General features: G+C 51.7%; 1 protein-coding gene across 2 annotated transcripts; it reads right to left on the bottom strand.

The window, feature by feature from the left end:
• Window positions 1-1,506: 1,506 nt before the first annotated feature.
• Window positions 1,507-19,285, bottom strand: pank1a (pantothenate kinase 1a). 2 transcript variants are annotated; one of them, XM_053874610.1, is made up of 8 exons: window positions 18,578-19,285; window positions 9,626-9,772; window positions 9,102-9,307; window positions 8,776-9,029; window positions 6,935-7,111; window positions 5,819-5,942; window positions 4,467-4,592; window positions 1,507-3,570 (listed from the first exon to the last, which is right to left on the bottom strand). In XM_053874610.1, exons 1-8 carry the CDS (start codon window positions 18,930-18,932, stop codon window positions 3,511-3,513), a joined length of 1,449 nt encoding a protein of 482 aa, XP_053730585.1. In that variant the 5' UTR covers window positions 18,933-19,285; the 3' UTR covers window positions 1,507-3,510. The 2 variants fall into 2 exon arrangements, with proteins under 2 accessions (XP_053730585.1, XP_053730586.1); XM_053874611.1 differs by lacking the exon at window positions 18,578-19,285 and adding an exon at window positions 18,029-18,531.
• Between the last annotated feature and the right edge of the window lie 78 nt (window positions 19,286-19,363).

The following is a 19,363-nucleotide window of genomic DNA, read 5'->3' as shown; positions in this document are numbered from 1 at the left end:
AGTAGGTGGGGAGGAAGAGGGGCGGCAGGTGGAGGGAGGACACACACACACGCACACTGATCCAGGGGAGACGTCCGAGCGCGGGCTGCCGAGTCAGCGGTAAACCAGCACTTGAGTTGAGAGACGGGCTCCCTGCCACTCACCTGGTGACGTCACAGAGTCCAAGCCTCGACCCACCACTGGTGTGTGCAACTCCGCTTTCCTCCACAGGGCGTTTCCCTGCCCCGGGGCGAAGGAGAGGGCAAACGAGGGAAGTGGGTCAGCCGCTGGCTTGAAACGCGAGCCGCCTCAGCTGCAGGGCGCGGTGCAACCTGTCTGACAGCCTGACACCTGGGGAGCAGCCTCTGACCTCCAGCGCTGCTGAGTCAGCTCCTGCACATCAGGCTCATCAGAAGGAGCGGTGTTGCCTTCCTAACCAGCATGGACTGAAAGAAGGAAGGAAGAAGGGAAGGTGGAGGAGAGACATATGAAGACAGAAAGGGAGGAAGAAAGACAAGAAGGACGCAGGAAAGAAGATCCAGCGTATTGGAGGGAGAGAACAGAGAGAGAGAGAAGGAAGAAGGCAGAGAGGAACTGTGTGGAAGGAAGAAGAGCCGCTGAAAGGAAGCAAGGACGGATGGGAAGAAGAAAGATGGAGTCTGCTGAGGATCAAGTCGTCCCTGCTGCCGGCCCCGCCCCCACACTTCCCAGCAATGGAGGACGTTTCAGTTATTTCATGTGAAAGGCAGAGGCCGAGGCTGGGACCCACAAACCTGGACGCGGCCAGCTTCTCCATGCTGCTCCACCGTGGAAGCCTGTGGAGAAGCTCCAGGACTGAAGCCACAAACCGGAGGCACTCGAGGCACTCGGTCAGGTCAGGACCAAGTGGTGGAGGTCTGCAGCGCCGGTGTCACCCGCTGCGCGACGTGCTTCACTGGGCTACAGCAGCACCTCCTGCTGTGGAAGTGGGCCACGGCCAGCAAAACATGAGGCGCAACAGGTTCCAAATCTGCCTGAAGACGAGTCTGGCTGGATTCCTGGCGAGTTCAAACCCGCCACCCTCCGTCTGTGTTCCGCTTCCTCCTCCACTCTCAGACTCGTCTCCGCCTCGGTGAGACCCAGACACGGCCGAACTCCTCGGCACTCCTGAGACACGTTTCTCCGGCTAACATGGCGCTCAGGTAGCAAGTCATGCTAGCAGGACGCGGCAGGACTGACTCAACAATCCCTTCACGTGAAGGACTCGGCTTTGTCAGGGTCTCATCAAAATCCTCATTTTTGATGTGAAATGTCTGGGTGAATGCAAAAGTTGAGCCATTGGGAGGGCGCCGCTGATCACCGTGACAACCGCGCGCACTCAACCTGGACGTCATCCGGCTGACCCACACAGACCTGACCAGCGCTCAGCTGCAGAAGCCAGTGTGAGCCTTCAACACGTCTCCTGCTGAAGGCCGGGCCTCCCACACGGTCCTCACACACTCAGGAAACACCACATCAGCCCAAGGAAACGGGGACCTTCCCTCCGAGTCGCAGGATTTCAGAATATATTATCTCCACAAATGTACAATTCATCGTCAGAAACACAGAAATATATTACAACTCTGAGCATTCGTTGTTAGAGAGAGACATGTTTAAAACCCCGCTGCAGCTCAATTAAAACAGTTTTCACTTGTTGAAATAAAAAAAAAAAAAAGACATTTTGCACTTTTCTTAGCAGCAAACCACAACATTAGTCATTGTTACACGCGTGTGATTCCAGCTCATTCCACTGGGCTCCGAATCACGGTTCCCGCTTCAGTATTTGTGATGATTCCTTGGCAAACGCAACCAGAGAAGTGTGGCTCCCAGGAGCCCACTCACGTGGCCCGGGAAGAGCCACCACTGGGGCAGGTTGAGGAGGGAATGTTGGTCACATTCGCATCTGGGGACCAGGTTCTCCTCCACAATCGCTGCGGTTCTGTTGGGCCGGGCACCGAGCAGAACAGACCCAGTAAAGTCACGTTAGTCAAGACTGGCCAGTCAGCAAAACACAAAGACACATGTAAAAGCCCAAATAAAAACAACCCCAGTGATGTCGGACCAAAGACGGCGCCCGACTTGAACTGCATCAGTAGGAGGAGACGCGGAAAAGGCTCCAGTCGTCACTGCACTGCATTCATGGCAAGAGAAGGTCGCGACAGACAGGACACACGGGGGTCAGGCGGGGGTCAAGCAGAGGTCAGGCAGGGGTCAGGCAGGTGAACCAAGGCAACTGAAAGAGTTGTTGGGTCGAATTCCTCTGCTGAAGGCAAATCTGCCGTGTCATCATCACAGCTAGGACGAGCGCGCGGACGGCATTGACGCGTGCGGGGGCAAAGGCCGCAGGAGAGGATGCATTGACCCGGTGCTCGCCACATGTTTTTGAGGGTCCAGGTGTTGGCGGAATGATGGACAGCGCCGGAGTGACTCCCACCTGACGAATGTAGGACGTCATTCAGACCTCGGAGGCTAATTAGCGCCCTCTAGCGTCGCGAGCAGAGCCACTCGGCTGCTGAGTCACAAGAAGCCTGCCGTGTCGTCCAGCTCACCCAGAGCCAGTGAGTTGTGACGACTCAGCAGCCTCTGGGAAGGTTCAGCTGTGCAAACTCTTCCTGGAATCCGCCGCACGCTTGTTGTGGTGGCGGGTCCAACGCTAGTGACGACACGTGCGTTCCTTGCCTCGAGTTCAAAGGTTCACGAGTGCCACCGGGTTCACAGGCGCCGCAGCGTCAGAGAGCTGGTGGCGTGGAGGACGGGCCGCGGCTCACCAGGGGAACCACCCGCTGAGAAGCGGCCCTGCTGCCGCCACTTATGTAACACGCCGCCGCTGCAGCTGCGCCGGGTTCACCCTGAACACAGCCAGCTGGACCCGCGCCACCGCTCCCCGCTGGATCTGGGCCTAGTGACCTGACTGAAACCCTGACGCACGTTAGGCTGACGTCAGCTGTAAAGCAGTTTAAGCTTCATCTTGACAGGCGCCGTTTCACCATGCCCCCTCTCACCTATGCTATCAGACTGTCCGTCAGACGTCCCCATGGTTCAGAGTCACTTTGCGGCGCGGAATAATGGGCTGTAAAGGCAGAGCATCATCAAAACCCAGGCGCCGCCGTCCTAGCGGTGAGAGACACGGCGAGAGGTCGACGTGAAAAGTAACGTTGGCAGCAGAAGGGAAGCTTCTACAGAAGAGTCAAGGCCATGAGCAGCGGTGCGAGGGGGGGGGACAACAGTGATCTACTTGGTTGCTAATAAATATCACAGTTTGAGGATAATCTCAGGGGAATGACCTTGGGCGACTCCAGGGAAGCAAACGTTCATGAGGAGATTAAAACCTTGATGACAAGGGAGGAAGTTATGTACAAGTTAAAAATGGCTTCTCAGTCTCTGCCCCACTCCAGTGTTCTCCTTTGTAGCAGCCGCCGCGACCTTCATGGCAGAGGTCGCGGCAAAGAGAGTTGAAAAGGTCACAGCGCTTCGGGGTGATGACATGGATGGGGGTCCGGGACGTCGGGCGCCTCACGGCTCCTCGGACGTCTTCAGCAGCTCCATCAGTGCGCCCACCGCCCCGAAGTAACCCTGGGGGCGAGAAGCAGAGCGGCTGAGTCACGGCGGGTCAACGCTTGGGTTGGTCCAGTTCATCCGTCTCGTGTCAATGATTCCCGCGAGCCACCACCACAACACGCCGTGGTTACGTGGCAGGTTTCCTCGCTCCGCTGCGCAGCAGTCACTCCTCAAGCTGCCTGTCTGTGTTTCTAAACATATCCCTCCTTTCTTCCTGCTCCTCCTCTGGAGGTGAACCCCGCTGCCAGCAGGCTGCAGAGCGAGGCGTTGTGAAGGAGCTGCAGGAGCTTCTCCTCCACCTCAGCGGACCTGCTGCAGGGGCTGTCTGAGCTGAGTCTCGCTGAAAACCAATGCATTGCAACGGGAACTCCAGGAAACACCTGACAGAACGTGAGGTTTCTACTGAGGCCGCAGCACCCGCCTCCCTCCATCAACCTCAACCTCCTCGCCAGGAGCAAGGACTGTGCCAATTCTTAGGAAGCTCGCTTGAGGAACCTGCCACCTCCCTCGGTAATGAGGAATACTTGCGTAGTATCAAGTATGGCGTCGAAAACAAAGTAAAGTTCTTTGTTTATGGAGATAAAAGACAAGACATGAACACGGCCGCCGACGGCAGCTTCTTGCTCCTCCCCCGTCTTCTTCTTCATCACCATCATCTGGAACGCCACGATGGCGTAATGCTCCCCCCAACAGGGTTAGGACGTACCTGCATTCAGGGCTGTCCCACTTCTAAGGGATAAAATCTTCCTCGGTTTTGAGGGCTGAGGTTGAGGATTAAGGAAGGAATTGGAATTTAGCCTGGCTGTTGTTTCGTAGCTAAGGAGGAACCCAGGGCTGAGGAGAGCCACGGAAAGACCCTGCAGAAGGTGGAGCTACAAGAGTCAAGCCCACACTCAATGTTGCCCTCGTACCTCGTGCTCCAGGAACAGCGCCCGCAGTTGTCCCTGGGACCAGAAGTCCATGGCGTAGGCCAGCAGCTTGGTGGAGACGGTGTTGATGCGCAGGAAGTTCCCAACAAACACCACTCGCTCGATTTTCTGTGAGGGACACACACACACGTTTACCAACCACACCACAGCCGCTTGCTACGAGCAACACTGGACCCTAGCTGCGACACGAAAGCACACATTTACTGGGGAAAACCAACAAAGGTTGGTTGCCTTCATGACTTGGGGTCACGGCGGCACACGTGACACGAGTGCTGGACGTGGGGCAGAGTTGGAGACCCCGGCGGTCGTAATGCTTCGGCTCGGACACTGAAGCGTGGTGAACAACAATTAATGTTTACATGTGAAGGTGAAACAATGACTGGGCCAGCCAGACCCGGGTTTATCTTCACTGGCGTCGGTGTTGTGCAACTTGACTGTGTGAAGTGAGCGAGGCGGCCAAGCAGACGCCCTCTAGTGGAAGTCTCGCAGAACTGAATAGACTAGAATAGCCTTGATTGTCCTTGTACAGTGTTCAACGAGATTTGAGCGCTACTCCCCTGGTGCAAGAATGTAAAGGAGAATATATCAAAAACAATCAAGCATAAGCAAAAATCAACAAGTAGTACTAACAGGTAACATGTAGACAAGTAGATGTAGCAGAGAGTGGCACTCGTCTGGATGTAAACATGATGAACTGCACCTGGGCCAGTTTGTCATTGCACACAGTTATGTTCTCTCTTGCGCGATGATCATATATGAATTTGTGGACTGTTGTGTCTGGTTTTGAACGGACACCTGACTGGACCTGGCTGGGCGGGCTCAGGCGGAGGGAGGGAGGGAGGGAGGGAGGGGGGATTCTTTGTGTGTCCTCTCCTCCACTGAGCTCAGGCTGGTGATGGAAATGACTCCTATACTTCCTCTCTACTTCTTCCCTTCCTTTTTACTTCCTTTCAGTGACGGTGAGGCCATCACCCTGGATCGCTCTGACGCACTTCACTCGTACTAATATTTCGACAATATTTATTTCTATCTGACCATGATTGAACTTTCACATTCTATTTTGTGGCCCTTTTAAAACAAGTATTTCCATCTGGGGACAGGGTGTTCTTGAGAAGCATCCCCTCTGTGTTCCACATTGTCGGCGTGACAGGAAGGAGACTTGGCTGCGAACCTCCTCCCTCTGAGGCCAGGTGGTGTCGCCGCCGCTCTGAGTGCCGTGAAAGCCCTGTACAATGCTGCTTGATGGCCACCACACAAGGCAACACTGTAAAGAAGCTCACAGCACACAGAAAGAGTGCTGCGCTGGGGCGGGCGTGGCGAGTGCGGGCGCTCACCTCGTTGAGGGCACACATGCGAGCGATGGAGCCGATGTTGTTGGTGATGGTGACCAGCGTGGCTCGGGCCAAGTCCTCCTTGCTGATGCTGTCGCGCTTCTCCTTGCCCATCATGTGACCGAAGCTGGAGCAGAGAGGGAAGACGTTCACTCACACGGATGACGGGGCCGCTGCTGAGAGCTGGGCTCACGCAGGGCTTGTTCAGTGGTGTCATGTGCAAATCACATCACATTGTAGCTGTACAACTGAAAAAGAACTGACCTTCAAATGAAATACAGACAATGAAAATGAAATGATTTTGTAAAAAGTAATTCTGCGTTTTGACACCGGCATCCACAATTGAAATAAATGATCTTGGCACATTAATGACTTATAGTGAGGATCTCAATCTATTTTAGAATGCCTGATCACACCTCAGATATCTGTTTTTTGTTGTTGTTTTTTTACGGCTAATATCAGTTTTCCCACTTTTCTTTTACTTCCTTGCCATTCGACGTTTGCCAGGCCCTGACAACAGGTCCAGTACATCATGTGGCGCCGGAGTAAAACAAGTTTGGGTTTTTTCAATTCAACTGTCGGCAAGAATGAGTGTTTTTGCCAAACAAAACACAAAGTGCTTTGAACTTGGACTCTTGATACACAAGCTTGCCACTTGTGCTTTCAACAGTTCTCCACAGTATTGTCATCATGTGTTCAAGATAAGGGCTTATCTCATCTCATCTAATCTGCAGACCACTTCACAGCCACCAAAGTCCAGCGGTGCAGGTCAGAGGTCAAGACCGTTCAGCATGAAGGTTTCACATCTCAGCCGTCTTTGCCGAGGAGACGGTCGACTCAGACAGGTGAGTAAACATCTGGAATCAAGTTGATGAAGATGCCAAAAGGTCTGATCCTGATGATGTCAACGCCATCACGACTAGTAGTAAAGGAGTGGGTGTAATGCTAGGACTCCGCCAGTAGGTGTCTCGCGCGAGCCTTCCCAAACACTCACCTTCCATCTCAGTGAATCGGTGAAATAAAAATGCATGAGAGTTTGAATCGGTCAAATGTGTAGTCTGTCTTCTGCCAAACCACTTGCTGTGCGCCCGAGCTGAGCGGGAAGTGAGGGCCACTCACCTGGATGCCACCGCTGAGCCCTGCAGACCGAAGCGCTCGTAGTCTCCGCCGTAGATGTCCTTCACCAGCTTGTCAACGTTGGTCGAGTCTCCCTTACTGGCCATTTCCAGAGCCTCCTCGAAGGTCTCGCAGCCCGTGAGCAGGCAGCAAAGGCCCAGGAATGTTCCACCTCCCAGACTGTAGGGGCAGACATCGGGAGAATGAAACAAAAGCCGGTGCGCAGCGCTGTCACTACGACACCATCCTTGTTCAGCAGAGCAGTGTTATTTGTCACGTGCAATAACTTTCTTTTATCACTAGAAGCGGGGCGACCGATGTCCCCACGCACCTGTCTCATGTGAACAAGGAATCAAACACTCAAACACACTTGCACTGTTCTGGCAAAAGCACCATCAAATCAGACAGGAATAAAGGCGTCTTTTCAAGGCGCTAGATTTCCTTCTAGAACCAACAAGGAGTTGCTGCATGACACTGCGACACACCTGCGCATGACCTAGCACTGCAACTTCAGTCTCACTTCCTAACATGCAATGAATGGGAGACTTGAGGCACAGATCGACCGTCTTATTCCCCGTCACTTAACGCTGCAGACAGTTCTACAGCCAACAGGGGGCACCAGAGAGCAGGTTACTCAGCTCTCAACAATAGAACTAAAACATTGGGCTCGGATCGAGCGACTCAAGGAGCCTGACTCACCAAAGCTGCTGGGTTTCAACTGCAAAGGGATGTAATCAAACACAGGACAGACAAACTGGTGTTTGACACAGTAAAGTCTGTTGCGTGGCTAGAAAGCGCCATTAATGTAGCGTCGTCAGGAATGCAGTTCTGACAGATCCGAGCTTATTTATACAAGAACATGTGGAAACCTGCACTGACACCTGATCGTCGTGGACGACATCACATGAACACATGTCTGTAAAACTCTTTTTAAGGTGCTTTGTAGGTGTCGGGCCATGTTGTGTTTCGGATGCTACTCCACAGCAAAAGCGCCCCGACCCTGAAGGCTCCGCCGTGACTTGGGAAAAGACCCACATCACCGGGTCCAGGCTGCACTCCGCCTTGGTTTCAGAGCTCATTTGGAAGCCAGGAAAGCAGGACTCCTGAATGTGAGCACAGTTACCAGGTGCAATCTCTCGCTGCAGCCGGGTCCAGAGCTGAGGCGCGCCGGGACTGAGCCTCCACTTTGGAAGCAGCAAGGACTCATGCCAGGAATTAGCGGTGAGTTTCTACCGGGTCATGAGGGTTTCAGCCTGCTTACAGTCGCTTGGCATTTACATCCAGCACAGTCAAGCATCCGATCCAGTTCCATCACTCGCTGATCTCAGTCGATCAAATCAATCCACAAGTTGATTAAAAAATGGCACTGAGCTGTAGAAATGTCTCCCCGTTCAGGCAGCACCTGAGCCCCGAAAATAAAGCCATCAAATTCAAATTCAATCATGCTAACAAAAGAAATCAGAAGAATCAAGCGTAACCCTCACAACTCACAGGACTGTGGAAAACACAGCGCCCTTCTGTCAGAGGAATCTATCGATGCACAGGTATTCTAGATGCCTGAAACCAGATTGGAATGGAAGAGTTGCAGGGCCTGACGTGAACCTCTGCTGTTAACAAGCCACGCATGAAGCTCTTCACATGCTCTTCTGTGGTCTGGCAGCGCCGCAACCTGATTCCTAAGAACATTCTCTCACGCAACACGGCGAGCAAAACAGGAGACGCAGAACAGAAGAACTGGGTCACTATCAAGGATTTGCTTACCGCGTAACACGAAACCAACAGGCGCAGAACTGAAATGTGTTGTTGAAAACCTCAGGTGTGTGTGTGTGCGTGCGCGTCCTTGCCTGGTACCAGTGACTCGTTTATAGTTGTTCTCCGAGTGCACAGCCAGGATGGAGACTCCGGAGCCGATGTTGACCAGCAGCATGGGGAAGGGGTTCTCCAGGGTGCACGGCTTCTTCACGCAGCTCTCGGTGTCCGAAGGGTTCTGGAAGTAGTAGCACTCCGGGTGTCCGTTGAAGCTGACCCGGTCCACGAACAGCAAGCCGTGGATCAGACAGTCCAGCTCGTCCAGCTTGAGCAGCTCCAGGTCAGCCATCTGAAGCAAACAGAGATGAGCGCGTCACTCACAGAACAGCGCCGCCCTCTGGACGGTGGACGCGACACTCACGGTGCGGAAGTCATTTTCAAACTTGTAAGCCCCTCCCCCCGTGGCGCACAGTGTGGTGTGCAGGCTGGAGAAGTTCTTGTCTCGGCCCATTTGGATGAAGCGAGGCATGGCCTGGGTCGGGAAGCGGATGAAGTGCAGGTTTCCTGTTCGGCCGCACATGGTCAGGTTCCTCAGCTCCAGGTGGACGTCCCGAACGCCTGTTTTACCTGCAACAAGACGCACCACAGTCCAGTGTCTCTGACTCTCTGAAGGTTCCTGTGTGAGGAGCTTCAGGTCAAGGTCATTTGCTGTATTTTCATCTTTCATCTAAAATGACTCGGGTCTGCATGATGGCTGCTGATGACACAGTGACTTGCAGTGAGAGTAGGAAGGGGTGGAGAGAGCAGACATGAAGGTCAGCAGAAGCGCAGCAGAACATGCCAGTGAATGCCAGGAACTGGGGTCATTCAGCAAGGCTGAAGACAGAGAGTGAGGAGATGAAGAGGGTGCAGGCAGGGTGGAGCTTTAGTGCGACACATACATACCATAAGCCACATTCGAGGTGAGGTAGCGACGGATGGACTTGAGGTTCTCCACTTCTTCCTGCTCTTCCTCTGCTGTGATGTCCACAGGCTCAAAATAAACCAGCTTGACCAGAGTGCCCCCAATGTCCATGCCAAACCAGGGGAAGGCTGTGGAGGAGCAGCGGGCTGGAGTCACACAACTGATCCACACATCTCAGACAATGACATCTCAGTCCAGAGTGAGGTGATATGAGTTTCTTCCGGTCCGCTCCTATTTCTCAGAAAGAAGCTCTGATCGGAATGAAACGTCGCAGACATGACTTTCCAAATGGAAACATGAAATTCCAAAGGAGCGGATCACGTCGATCTTGGATCGGGTTGCGTCCATGAACACAGCCGATCCGATCGGTTCTGCGCCTCTGTGTGCAAGTCAAGCCCACGTGACCTGAGCGGCAAACGAAAGGACACACTGCAGAGCTCACCGGCCAACGTCAATATGAAAATGATACAAACATATGAGAGAGTAAACAGATGCAAATAACTGGAATGTTCTATTGCCTTTGACGGGAGGTGCTCTGGGTCAGGGGTGGAGGTTCGTTTACAAAGATGTAGAAATCCTCGCTCCACTCAAATACCCCGACACTGGAGGGTGCAACACTGTATCAGTATTCCAAGTCCACTAAAACCATATTGAGCAAATACATGTATGGAAGCTTATGGCGCGCATGAAGGCATCGGTGATCGGGCTCCGTCACAGAGCAGCACTTGTGATGGGAGGGTGGACTGAGTTCGCAGGCTGTTACGCACATATTATCGCAGGTCAGTTCAGTATGAAGTGATTTTGTTTTCTCCTTGAAACAATGGCTTTAGTATTGCAATACAGGATCCTGTATAGTGATGCATGGCATCACCAGATACCAGCCAATACTCCGCGGCAAGTGCTGCATGAGCGTGTGTGTCGAGTCCTATCTTTTCAGGTCATGTAAACAGGCACGATGAAAGCTCAGATCAGCATTCATTCATTCGTGGAGGGAACAAGCTCAGCCCTGATTCCTCTTGATACGGTGACATGGAAACGCTAAACGCTGCAGGTGAGAAGAGAAGCCGCTCAAGACTCAGATCAATGACATCAGGATGAAGGTGTCCTAGCCAGAGAGGTCACCTGTGAGCAACACCTGAGCGACAAGAGGGAACTGGTTATTCGGGAACGTCGACTGGTTGGAACACCGAGTCCATCCAGCAGACAAAAGTCAAGGCTGGAAACAAAGGTTACCACAGAAACACAGATCATCCACCGTGTCTTTGCTCTTCATTCTGCAGTTTGACCCCCTTGTGCCTTCGATGCCAGTGCGCCTTCTAAGATCAAGAGAAAAACTCCACCCGAGTGTCTCTACTGCACCAACTTCCATCACTGGCCTCGCTTCTGTTGTTTTGATCTGAAAGGCCAGTGAAGCCACAGTTCCTGGCTCAGTTAAGTGGTGGAGTCACAGGCAAAACTCATGGGCCTGGCATCCGCTTAGTGCCGGATGGTTGCTCCACACCATCCCCCTGGAGAGTCCAAGTTCAAACACAGGCACGGACTGGTCACCAAACTGGAGATGATTTATTTGTCATCCATCACCATCGGTACGGATGAAGGCTCTCAACTGCTTCAGGGAGTTAAAAATAAACCAGAAAACCTCATCAACCTTTTAGAAAATCCAAAGAAGAAATCACAGATTATGACTTGTTTCCACCAGTCTAGTTTCTCACTGGATCATTCAGACGCAGGACAGACCCGCCAAGCCAAGTCATTATGACCATCTCAGGTCATCGTGTTGGGTTGGAACAAAACCCTGCGCCCACTGCAGCCCAGTGAGGACCCCTGCTGTATAGTGCCGTACATTGGGCAGAGCTTAGCGACAACCACACTCCTTGATGATCAGTTAACCTCCTCTGTGTTGTTGGACAAGGGTTTGGTGCGGATGCACTAATGTGGTCAGGTCCATCCAAACAGGGCCACACCAAAGGACCTGCAGGCCCTGAGTCTGACCCTCTGGTCTAAAAGCTTGTGAAATGACATGAAACCATGTGGTCATCGCAAAGCAGCAGAAGCAGGTGCAAGTCATGTTGATCAAATTTACTAAAGAAAAAAAAGAAGGTAATGCACCTGATGCAAACCGTTTTTGTACGTCATGAATCAAATAGTAAAATTGATATAATCAAACAATGTCAAAATATCACAAAATAGTATATATTTTTTTCAAAATAAACTCTAAAGAAGGTATAAGTAACATGTATATCATCTAATTCATTTTCAAAACTGCTTCAACAGTTGCTTTCATGAGTGGTGTTTACTCTTGTGGAGGTGGCGTCACTTTCTTCGTCATTTTTTTCTTTTCAAAACTTCTCCATACTTGGTAACTATCACAAATTAGCTGCTGTCAAGTAAATACGTCACACTACTGCCACCATATGTGGCAAATGTATTAAAGCGTGTCGCAGCCCTCACGACTCAGAGGTGTAAAACAAAAAACCTCTAGGAGGCACTAAGAGGCCCAACCATGGGCCTCGCCCTGTGGTTCAGAACCACTGGTCTAAAGGAGAGTCAGAGGTCGTCCTCTGGTCCCGGAGGAAGATCCAAACCACTTCTACAGTAACAGCACCATGAACTCTGGACGGTGCCGAGAGTCACCAAGAAGTTAGGAAAGATTCTCCGAGTCTTCAGGCTAAGCACAGAGCCACTCAGTTAGTTAAAGAATTAGGCAAAACTCACCAGCAGGGACTGAGATGGAACACGAGATTCCTCATCAAGTCCATAAAAGGAGGCAATATGTTGTCATAGCAGGCGTTTATTTAATAGCTTGAACATTTATTGACTCATATTAGAGAAGAAGGAGGAACAACTTGTTAAACCTGTTCACTCATTACAAAGCGCTCACTTCACCACAGGGTCCAGAAAGCAACCAGCTGTTCAGCGCCAGAGCTGACGTCAGAAGATGAAGAGGCAAGTGGTTCGTAGGTGGCGCTGTTTGGATACCATTGGTTTTCCCTCCCAGGATGCTGCGGCCATACTGTCACATTGGCTAAAGGATTTCAGGAGATTGTTCAGGCATTAAAACAACTCTGCACACCCTCTGCCACAAGCATTCAAACAGCAACACACACACACACACACGCCGTGCGTGCGCTGCCTCTTCCAGGCTCAGTGGCTGAACACATGGAGCCCATTGTTGACCAACACGGCTGGTTTTTTTTCATCGCGATACATGAGGTCATGTGCTTCACAGCTCAGTTCCCTCAACGCTCCCGCACCAGTGAGACGCTTGTGACCGCAACACTGACACCAACCTGACAGATACCAGCTGAAGATAGCAAACAGCGCGCATCCCGTCGCGGTGAGCAGAATAAGTGTATCAAGTGTGTTCGATTTGTGATCAATCCCTGCAGGGCCTCGGGTTCACTCCTGCCTGAAACCACATCACACACGATGTGACTGGCTCTCAAACAGTAGCTCAGCTGTGGGGTTTGAGGATGAGCAGTGAACTACTGGTGTCTTCGGAGTCCGCTGTAAGCCATGTGACCATGTGCTTTCACTGATCTACTGAATATGTGGCACGGCCGTGACCTCTGACCACCTCATGGAGCCCTGCTCTACATCTGTTCATGTATACATACAGAGAACCAGTCTGTCCGGACTGAGATGCTCCAGAGATGCAGAACATACTGATGTCACGCGGTCAAATCAAGCCATTGTATCAGCGTTTATCATTTCAAGTTTGATCATGTGCAGATCATTCCCTTTTCATACTCCCAGCCTGCTCCATTCTGCTCCAGCATGAACACACAGACATGGAGACACAGGAGTCATGCAGCTTAGCAGGCTGGACTCAGGACCGTGACCATCATGAGTTTGCACCTGCACTCTCTCGTGCATCAGAGGCACTGACTGGAGAGATAAGCGGATGAGGTCACACATGAACACAGGTCTCCTGCGGTATCATCAGCACGGCAACAGCCATGTGACCGAGACATCTGGGTTGTCTGTTGAGGGCCACTTGCACCGGTGGACCTCCACAAGACGACAGTACCTTATCGATCGATAACGTGGCGTTAGATCCGGAGCCTCACGCACGGTGCTGAGGGAAAGATTTCGCCAGCCCTGACGGAAGAACGCGGCAGACGATCACTGAACTGAAAGAGCCGGCCTGAGCTGATGCCATTCACTGAAACCACGACGTGAGGTGAGGCGTGTCATCAGCCAGTCTGTCACCGCTTCTTCCAACCAGCCACTATTTCGTCGCCGTCAGCAGTCTGCAAGCAAACAATCGGAACCTCGTGCAGCAAGTAGCCACACATGACCGCCTATTAATGTGTTTTCATTGAGGAAGGAGGAATGTCAGCCATCCACATGCACACACACGCCCATGTTTTGCTGTCTTTGCAGGGACCTCTCACGGCCATCACCCTTTCCCCAGCCACGCCCCTTAAACCCAACCCTCCAAAACACATGGCTCACCTGAACCAGGACTCAGAACCAAACTGGGACCCAGTTAGTTTGAAGTTTCATCCTCAAATTGAGGCTTGAACCTGCAAAAGGGTGTCTTCCCCAAAACTGGACCTCACTAGAATAGATACGGTTAAACACAGACACACACACACACACACACACACACACACACACACAGGCGCAGACAGGGGACATTCGGACACTGGTCAGCAAGCACTTTTCCCACTTTCCCCGGTGGCTTGGCATGACAAGCAGGAGCTTTCATAAGAGCCTAACAAAGTCCACGGTGAGATAAGAAGTCACAAACACCATCGGGTTATTGCATGATATTATATTGGATAATCTTTTTTATGGCAGCGGACACTACTGTAATTCAACAACAGAGAAAGCTTCCAGGTCGCATGACGGGCCAAACCTGAGGCGAGTCTGGGGTGGTCTACATTCACCTCCACAAACACACCACCCAGATGGAACCAACTCAAAGCTCCACTCCATGAACCAAACAAAAACCAACAGCTAAAACAGGCCATGACTCTCTCAAGCCAAACATCTACAGGGGGGTCTTCCTATCACCGGCAACGCTCCAGGACTGCAGACATCGAATCAGAATTGAATTAAACAAACAGCCACAAGGAGCCACACGATTACTGGAAGAAACACGAGTTTGAGAATCCACACCCAGAGCCATACACAGTCACCTGCAGCCAGGGAGCAGTTTAGCTTCTTAAATAGGAACTGAAGGACCAACAGGTCATGAACAGCGCTGAGCTACCATGAAGCTGACACTTGCAGCGTGAGAGTGGCCAAATCTACTTACACCATTATTCAGGAACATTTTTTAAAAATTCTAAACACAATATAATTCACATAATAGGAACTGAATTGACTATACATGCAGTTTTAAAATCATAAATAACAGAACATGTTTTAGTGCTAATGTCACACAATCTTGTGGTGAACACAAACTGGAAAAACCACAACACTCCAGTCAATATTAGCCAAAGATATTAACTCTGGTTTCATAAATATGTAGCGTGGACACACAACTCCATGGTGGCTTATGGAACCTTTAGGCCTGCTTGAACAGGGACAAGTAATTACACTCTTAACAGTAGCTGCTCTCAGGGGGAAATCTGGGGCGAGCACTCACTTCATGTAGAGAGTCTGAGGAAAAAGTGAATTCCTAGAGATGCATCTTCATTATTGGGATGCAGGGAGAGCAAAATACATTCTCTTAAGATGTTTCCGCTGCTCAGTTCACGCTCACCTGACCCCAGTCAGGCTTTTACATTTCAAACAGAGACAAACCCTCCACACGTCCACTAAAGCAAAGGTCACCGTGACAGGGAGCAGGAAGCCTCGGGTGGTCAGGTTAGAGTCAGCTAGGTGAAAGGTGTGTTTCCAAACACACATCTGCACCGCCGTCCCTCTCTGCTCGTCTCTCTGTCCCACCAAAAAGCCAAAGCTTTTGGTGGGACAGAAAAGAAGATATGCTATAGATGTAGACTGAGCTTGGTAACAGTAAAACATTGCTCTACTTGAACTACGTAACAAACAGGTTGTTAACAGTTAGAGCAAGCCATCCTGCTATTCTCTCAAGATAAGCTGATATTGACATACATCCGCTGGTTACGAGGGGATTTTCAAGGACTAAATAAAAAAATGGATAAATTGTTTTTTAATGTTTATCTTTTGCCCATTCAACTGGCCTGACATCATCCTGAACTCCAACCCAGCTCATTAGAACTGACGAAGCCTCCTGGGTAGGAGGCCAAACCTTTTCTTTGACCATTACGAGTCCAGTTGAGCTGATTCAGACCTTTGCTGCGTGATGACCCGGAGCACTCTCACAAACATCTATTTCTTTATTTTTCCCAAGTTCCTGTACCAGTACTGGAAGGCACTCTGGGGGTTATGAAAGGACAAAACAAACAAAAACAACTTCAAGTACTCCCTTTTGAGAGCTGCTGTCACAGATGCGTGTGTGAAATGTACAACCTTAATTTCCTCAGTCGCCAATGAGCAACCACCACCCATGGATCACACACCTCATCCTGAGACTGTGAATCCCAGCTGTCAGTCACAACACGGAGAAGTGTATTTGTTGGTGAGAGTTACGCAGCTTAACTGTTTCATCCAGATGACACCCATCTGCCAGGTACTGTTTCACTATAGGATCAAATCGAGATTGACTTTCTCACGAAGATCTCATCGCTCATGTCCTGTTGCAGAGTCCAGGTGAAAAGACGTTTGGTGCTTTTGTTCGAATCAAACAATACGGTGAGACAAGGACACAGGCCTCACTTGCCGCGCTGGGCTGCTGAAGCCCCTCCTTCTACTGGGTGAAACTCAACACGCCCGGTCTCCAGCCATCAACAAGCCGTTATGGACAAAAAGAAGATTGGTTCCACCTGTAAAGCTGCATCTGCCCAACACTGAAACTGGCAAGGTGAGAGGGCCGCCCCTCTCTTCCAGGGGGTTCACCAGTTCAAGTGTCATTTTGAAGCAGGTATCTGTGTGAGAGTCCACACACAGACCAAGACTCAAAACTTCATGTTTCAGGTGATGCTTCCTCCCTGAGGGTTCATTTCACCTCATCTGTCTGAGCCTCTGCTTCCTCACGCATTTCACCTGGGATTCTGGGTCATATTTAGATTCCAAGCAAAGCAAAAACAAATGTTTTCTTTTCCTTCATGAGGCATGTCAACAGTTCTTTGGCAGCAGCAGCAGCGAATTATACGTTTTCTACCACAGAATTTGTCAAGAACAGTGTTCATTCAGATAGATGTTTTAGTGTTGTGTATTTGAGCGTAAACTGTGAGGTTAAAAGAATACAAAGCTAATGTGGAATATGCATCGGTAAAAGCACAAAAATTAATACATTTGAGGTGGAGGAGGCTGAATTTCTGTGGCAAAACAACAAGAACTGTCAGTACCTGCAGACCTGTGGTTGCTAATACTTTCACCGGCTTCAGTCTTATCAGTGGCCATAACTGAGGAAACCTGCCCCGTAAGAGTGTGCGATATCACTGCCTTTAAAACCTCACATGCCTTCGACAGAACATTTTCATAAGGGCACTCCTTTGTTTTCCACCGCAGTGGTCGGTAGCAGTGCAGTTCCTTGTCGCCAGCTTGGAGCCAGAAACAATGTTCAACTAGTCCCGTGTGTCGGTCAAACACAACGGCCAAAGATCAATGATCAGAAAATCTCACACCTGAGCTGACGACCGGATCCGCCTCATGCACACTGTTGTGGCTGAAGGCAAGCGTTCGCCAAGAGTTTCCACTGTTAATAAGTGGTTCTAAAATATGCACCTCGTTTTTCTTGTTGCCCGACTGCCGGTCGCTCTCTTGTAATGTCAGACACATCATGCGAGAGCGCCGGCGCACAGTTCCAGCAGGTGACTCCTGTGTGACCAGGCACTGTGTGTGAGTGCAGGATGTTTACCTCTACCCAGGTAAAGCGCTGACAGTAAAGCCACTCGAAGTCAAACAGGATTACATGTGTTTCAAACACAATATAGGTGCCAGATTAATTACACAACTAGTGTGTTCCAAAGAGTACAGCAGGTGCTGTAACAAATCTGACGCTCAACCGTCTGGGACGGGACTCCCAGGGAAGTAAAATATCAATACTAGTTATGAGTGTGGAGCAGAATTACGCCTTCATCTGACTTGGCTTTTCCTGCTGCTATCCATCATCACTTCTTCGTCGTCACTTTCAAAAGCTCATCTTGCTTTTAGAGAGGGAGAAGCACTCGCGCCTCTGACTGCTACCTGTCTGCTCTGTTCTGTACAATGCGCTGGGTGAATGGACTGGATTGGATTGTAGTCGACGCGTGCGGCAGGTGTGTTCAAACGCACCCTGTGTGGACAAACCGTTCCCACTGGACGATGTAGTGACAGACAGAATACGTGACCGGTCCAGTACTCACCAGGCTTCTTCTCACTAATAAGCTTCATACTAGGACGCCAAGGTTCGGTTTCCAGCAGCATGCAAAGGATCGGGAGTGTGACACGGGGTCTTGTCTCGGAGTCGGAGGCGCCGGCGTCCCTGCACTCGGGAGGTTTTCAGGAGGAGCTCCGCTCGCATCCCACCAGGCAGCGGTGGGTAAATAATGGGGCGGGGCGATTCCTCCATTCACACCGCACACGCACACCGGAGCCGCGCGCGGATTGGCCAGGTGAGGCCACGCCCACTTATCAGGAGCTTCTTCACCCGCGGCCCTCGACCAATGGGAGCGCAGCACACACGAGCGAGGGTTCGTCAATGCCAAATGACGTTTCCCTGGCGACGGAAGAGCCGAGGTCCGAGCGCGGTGTCACGTCGAGCCGCGTTACGGCGGAGGGTGAAGCCCCGGAAGACGGGCTGCCCCACGACCGCAGCAAAAGCACGTCACGGTGGCGGACATGACAGTGTTGCACACATCTGCAGTAGCTCCTGAAACCGCGAGACAGACAATGAAAGAAGCGGGGGCACTCACGCGGTCTGCTCCGCCGCGCCGACTCGCTCCTCCTCCGCAGCCGGCTCCTCTTGGCGGGGGAGCCGTGGCTCTCCGTATCCTCCCCCCCGCAGCCGCCGCTGCCCGGGCCGTTGGCGAGCGCGGAGACGTGGCCGTTCAGCGCTGCCCTCTGCCCGCCGGCGACGTGAAGCGGCCCGGCCGCCGCTTTCTTCTCCACCGTTGACTTGGCTTTCTCCATGTTAGCATGGGCAGCCGACGCTAGCGTTAGCTTAGCACGGCTAGTCCGCCTGACAGCCGCCGCAAACGGGCCGCTCCGCTGCCTTTCTTGCCGCTCGGTTCCACTAATCGACTCTTTCCGAAAGGCGACGCATTTCATGGACGTGCTGAGCGCGTGCGCGGCTGGATAAACGCGCGATTCATTCGAGGTCACTGGCGGTCATTCCCCTGCTCCAGAGCCAGGCAGCCGGTGTGTGGCGTCCGTGGGCTGCTACGTCACTGCTCTCCACCAACCGAGGCCCGAGCCCGCGCACCTTTCCCGACCGGTTCTCATTGCTCCACCGCCAGCCTCCTGCCAAGAATGCCGAGCCTATCGACGTGTGTTTAATTGGCACTGGTGCGGACGCACATCATTCCATCTGTCACCGAGGCGCTCACGCCCGGATCACGCTACTCCAGGGCGTCACGTCATTCCTCGCGCTTTGCTTTTTGTTGTCCGCGACCTGACGTCGCACCGCAGTGGAATGAACTTTAATAACCTCGCTGCTGCGCGCACGTGTCTCAGTGCAAGACACATTCCACCACTCGAAT

Source organism: Synchiropus splendidus, chromosome 9 (assembly GCF_027744825.2).
Source record: "Synchiropus splendidus isolate RoL2022-P1 chromosome 9, RoL_Sspl_1.0, whole genome shotgun sequence".
NCBI lineage: Eukaryota > Metazoa > Chordata > Actinopteri > Syngnathiformes > Callionymidae > Synchiropus > Synchiropus splendidus.
Note: the sequence above shows the minus strand (reverse complement) of the source record. Positions and strands in the feature narration are given on the sequence as shown.

Bases quoted from the DNA above. Each gene is read 5' to 3' on its own strand.
- pank1a (XM_053874610.1), bottom strand. From the start codon at position 18,932: ATGAAATGCGTCGCCTTTCGGAAAGAGTCGATTAGTGGAACCGAGCGG. The intron at 9,308-9,625 runs GTATGTATGTGT...GTCTTGTTGCAG, and splicing joins CACCTCGAATGTGGCTTATG to GTAAAACAGGCGTTCGGGAC. The intron at 4,593-5,818 runs GTGAGCGCCCGC...TGTCCCTCACAG, and splicing joins GCATGTGTGCCCTCAACGAG to AAAATCGAGCGAGTGGTGTT.